At 39.2% G+C, this 5,155-nt stretch overlaps 1 protein-coding gene across 1 annotated transcript in view; it reads right to left on the bottom strand.

Moving 5' to 3' along the window:
- Positions 1-1,084: 1,084 nt before the first annotated feature.
- The window catches only part of LOC118330974, a gene marked incomplete in the record, with an annotated part of 5,536 nt that continues 1,465 nt past the window's right edge, over positions 1,085-5,155 (bottom strand). The window contains 1 exon segment of the mRNA XM_035665730.1: positions 1,085-5,155. Coding sequence (XP_035521623.1) covers positions 4,755-5,155 — 401 coding nt within the window.

The raw sequence follows: 5,155 nt of genomic DNA, 5'->3' as shown, positions 1-5,155 counted from the left end.
GGGGCCTTATGGAGCCAGCCTCTATGGCCGTTAGAGGAACTGCAGGTTTTGTTAAAGCATCATGTTGATAATAAAACAGTGAAATTTCACAGATAAAAGTTGGTCTAACACTAAAAACTCCTTCAAAAAGAGCTTAACTCAGAGTGAGTTTACTGGTTTTTACTTGTTTCGAGGTCACTTTTGTAAGTCAACAACAGAAACAACTCTTTACGTACATCCCTTTTTCTTTAATATTTCAACAGTACAAATTATATCCGACTTGAGAAACATGACATGAGAAACACATCGCTTCACATTTCTGAATATTCATATTCATCGAGGACATTCTGGGCCACTGAGAAATCACCTGAGAGAACGAGTTAGGAAAACCGATTCAGTTTTGATATGACTTTAAAACAACAAGGGAGAAACCAAAATATGCTTTCGTCCACTGCGGCGCCTCCTCGTATATGTTGAGAAATTAATTAGTAAAAACACCGGTACTGTACAATAATGACCAGCAAATATATTACAGCAACAACCACTTTCCACAAATCTCATCTTCATTGCAAAAAAATAAAAACATCAACAAAAATATTGAACATTTTACAACATATCAATCAGATAAATCAGTTAAAAGTCATACAAAGTGTGCAAATGTCACCGTACGGTCACAAGACGACTTCTTAACAAAGGCACCGTACTTCTTCACTTCCTTGTCTGACGGCGCTGAGACAACTTTAACTTGGGGGGGTAAAAACCGTCCTGTAGGTCGGATTGTTTCGAAAATAAAACAACGTGCTCTACAGACGTCGCTGACTGCACGATATGATTTGTTATTAATGTACATGAAATGAAGTTGGACGCATTATAATTTAATTTATAATTATTACCCCCAATACAAATTCTGCATATCTGATGCGTAAAATCAAACTCTCCTTATTATGCTTTTTCCTGTATTTTTAAGTTTTTCTGTCACATATATCGTAACAATGTCAGATGTTGATATATATCGAGGTCAAAGTGTCAAATAATTACACATGAAAAAAGTAATCCGTTAGTTCAGGTTCTCACAGAAAAGTTTTTTCATGTGATGTCTTACGACTTCTCTGCCTCAACTCTCGGATATGTAAGACGTTCACTGATGGACATGTTAGACTAAAGGATAATCAATCTAATTCTTATCTCATTTGTGGTCTGATAAACAATAAATTAAACTAACGCAGCTGCCCCATAAAGCTACTGGAAGTTAGCATAAGAGGTCCCCATTAAATTGCATCTTATCAGACATTAACAGACCACAAGTTGAATATTTGTTATCCTCGTATCTCTTCTACTCAGCAACAACTTATTAAAAGTGTTACCACCTGTAACCAATGTTTAAGCATTTAGATTTAATCAATTAGTCGATATCAAAAATTAAAAAAAAAAAGTTTCTTATTAAAGCAGAAACTTCAAACTTCCTCGAATGTGAGATTTGAATATTTTGGGCGACATTTTATAGACCAAACTATCAATTAATCCAAAAAGTAATCCAGATTAAAATATTATTATTAGTTGCTGCCTTATTTGAGGCTGCTCAGATTTATTTTCCTTAATTAAACAATTAGTGATTTAAATAGATTTTATCATATTTCTTTTTGAAAAGTTGTGTTACAGACTACGTGTGATCAAACAATAGTTGTTGAAAAAGGAATAAAATAACAAAAAGGTCACAATGAGTAGAAGCTGTTTTCTTTTGGAGGCGGTCATACACAACAACCAAAAAAATAATGTAAACTCAGGTTATCAAACAGAGTGTAGGGCTGTCATCTTTTAATTTAAAAATTAAAAATTTGTTGTGTTTGAACTCGTTGAGTCCGTTTCCTTAAAATCCAACAGAGCTGGTCAGTAAACTGCTCGTACGCCTCCGTTAGCTTGTAGCATCAGACGAGTAACATCAATCGTATAACAGCGTTTGGATCGTCACCATAGAAAGATTTATCTGCAAGGACGTTCGGTCAGCTGGTAGGAGCTGATCCTTCAGGGTCAGTGGACTTTACGGTCACCAGGCTTTTATTTCATTTTCAAAACAAAAATACAAAATTAGTTTTAATTTGTTTTTTTTATTATTATTTTTAAAATAAAAGAAATTGTAAAACGGGTACATTTCTTCCATTTTTATTAAAAAACAAAAAAACAAAACAAATATATTTATGTTTTTTATTTAAAAAAAGAAAGAAAAGAAAGCCAGTTTTTATTTTCAGAAAACAAAAAAAAAACAAAAACAAAAAAAAAAAAAATCAAAAGTCGGTTGGCCATAAGGTCCACTGATAACTTTAATGTTTACGTTTTTCCAGTTTTAATGTGTTTTAACTTTTTTTTTTTTTTTTAAAGCTGCGTGTCATTCCAAATAACTTTATTTTTGGTAAAAAAATAATAGCCCTAATATAGTAAGAGCCACTTTACCGTAATCTGGTTATTCTAATGAGCTCGTAAACAACCGCCAGACTCCTTCATAAGGTGTAAAATAATGACCCCAAAACAACAATTCAAACAATATTAAAATAAGAAAGTCAATACTTTGCATTTTGGACGACCCCTGTGAGTAGTGCAAAATCCTCTCTCGCAGTGCGAAAGCCTCGGACGGCAGTTCAGTGGCACAGATGCACTAATACTGATGATCCACAGAGATTCACCGCATACGCCGAAGTTCAGAAAGTTCACAAAAGCCACAGTCTGAGCACCACCAGAGAGATTTTAAAACCAAATGAACTGTGGCTGAAAAATGTGGGCTACAGTCTTCCTCACAGAGGACACGTATGACCGTTCGTCTTCCATCAAGTATGATCTCAGAAAACACAGAAATAAAGAAAAACAGCAAGAGAGAGAAAGAAAGGTCACCAAGAAGCAGGTTTAAAACAAGTTTGTGTGCAAAGCTCCCTCTTGCGATAGCAGATTATCAATGAAGTCAGTGGCGATAGATCCGATTACAAATCACACAAACGTCCTCGCGATAACGTGATACTTCGGAGTATCAGCAGCTCCTGTTTTTTTTTTTCTTTTTTAAAACATCGCCCAGTACATCCACACGACCATCGTACCAGCAAAACAGATTCATAGGGAGAAACAAAAAAGGTCAGATTGTGTAAATATCTATAAAGATTGTTCACACCGTCGGGACTGAGATGCATCTGCAGTGACTTACAGTGACTTTAAAGGTGCTCTGTGGAGGTTTTCACCACTAGAGGGAGTCTCCACTCTGTTGGTGGTTGTGTTATAAGCGTTCCCTTAATTCTGCCTCCTTAAACCGGCAGTAACTGATTCTTTTTTGCCACTTTGGGGGCAACAGAAACAAGTGTCACAGACTTGTTGTTGGCACATTTACAAATCTTGTAGTTTTGGAGCAACATTAGCATTAATGCCAGCAATTTTAACTTGAATATTTGCTCTCTTTTAGCTCCGCTTTTGGTCTCTACCAACTCCTGAGGGTCTCATAAGCGGCTAAATGCTTCAGTATGTTCACCAGTTAGTCGTTTTCCAAATTTAAGGAAATCCTGAAAAATTCACATCATGATTTTAATTGTTTCTTCAGTCAAAATTAAATTTGTAATGCAAAAACCTACTTATATCTACAATATTAGAGTTGTGTGTTTGATTATTGAGGTTTAGGGTTTAATGATGATAACAGAGCTGGAAGAGAGGTTTGTGAATATGGACTAACTGGCAACAGTCCACTGGTTCCCAACCTTTTCAATAAGGGACCCCTTTTTCTATCATTTAGTAAACTGACAACCCCCCTTTAAGTGACACTTTATTAATATTTCATCTTGTATTAAAAACTGTACAATGAACCCAAACAGTGAACTCAGTAACTGCAGGAAGTTTGTGTGAAACAAGAGATTTGGATGTGTAGAAAATACAAGATTTAAGCATATTTTGCTGTAATGTGCTTTCACATTACACGTGTGCTTCAGCAATTAGAAGATAACGTCTCTATGTGGTATCACACATTCAGGGTTCTTTAAGAGATCATTTTCCAGGTGGTTTTCTTCACAATCCAGGACAGCATTTGCTCACAAACGTTCGTATAATGTTTATCGGACACTCCTGTCAGACAGTCGTAGGCGATCTGAGTGAGTAGCTACAACTAACATCTTACAGGACAGAGTGGATTGTTTGTAATTTTAAACCAATTTCGAAGAGTTTACTGGAAAAGTGGCCTATAGTTTTCCAGATTTTCCATGTGAGAAACCTGCCCAACCCTATGTGTTACACACAAAGCTTTACCAAGATGCATTTCAGTGCCAGGTGTGAACCGGGAGAGGGGGCACAGATTAATCTAATGAGTATTTTCCCACCCTGTACTGGAGTGACATCAATAATCTCCTGAGATCTCCCATTTAGAAATTCCCCTGATGTAAAACACCACCACAACGGCATGGCACAGAACTGAAGCAGGACTATATCAACTATACAGCCAACACGATTACGCTGTTATACCAAGAAGCTGTGTACATTACAATGAAGTCTATTGCGTCTCCTGTTCGGTGAGGGGAGGGCGGGCGGCGGGGGAGTCACAGCCGGGTCACATTTACAGGTTTGAAGAGGAAATACATCAAATTCATAACTTTTACAACCACTAAACTCAAGTGGGGACGATAATATCCAGGTGACGAGTCTACGGGGGAAAGTTCAGCTGCCCTCGGTTGTCTTTAGGGAAATATCTAACACCACGAGAGGGCGGAGGAGTAACGGGCGCCGCGAGCAGCAGCCGAGCCGGTTGGGAAACGGAGTCAGGTCCACGCCACTTTGCGAGAGATTGCCTGTTTGAAGCACTCGGGGTCGATGTTGCCTCCGGGCCGCAGCGCCCTCTCCAGGCTCACCAGCACGTTTTGGTGGCACTCCCTGATGTTGACCGGGTACTTGGCCCTCAGAAGCTCGTAGGCGGCTATCAGCCTCATGTTTTGTTTCACCATCAGGTACTGGATGATGCACGTCGGCGCCAGAGAGAACCCGTCTCGACAGTGCACCAGGACGCGCTTCCTCTTCCCCGTGGAGGCGCCGATGCACTCGTTGATGTCCTCGAAGCAGCGCTGCTTCAGGGCGGGGCCGTCGCCCAGAGCGTCCGGCACGTCTCCGATATCCACCTTGAGGCGGGACCAGCTGTGGCGGGCGCCGCGGGAGCAGGTGCACG

This window comes from Morone saxatilis, unplaced genomic scaffold (assembly GCF_004916995.1).
Source record: "Morone saxatilis isolate NCDOM2014 unplaced genomic scaffold, NCSU_SB_2.0 Contig2, whole genome shotgun sequence".
In the NCBI taxonomy this organism is placed as follows: Eukaryota; Metazoa; Chordata; class Actinopteri; family Moronidae; genus Morone; species Morone saxatilis.
This window is presented reverse-complemented; position numbering and strand designations above follow the sequence as displayed.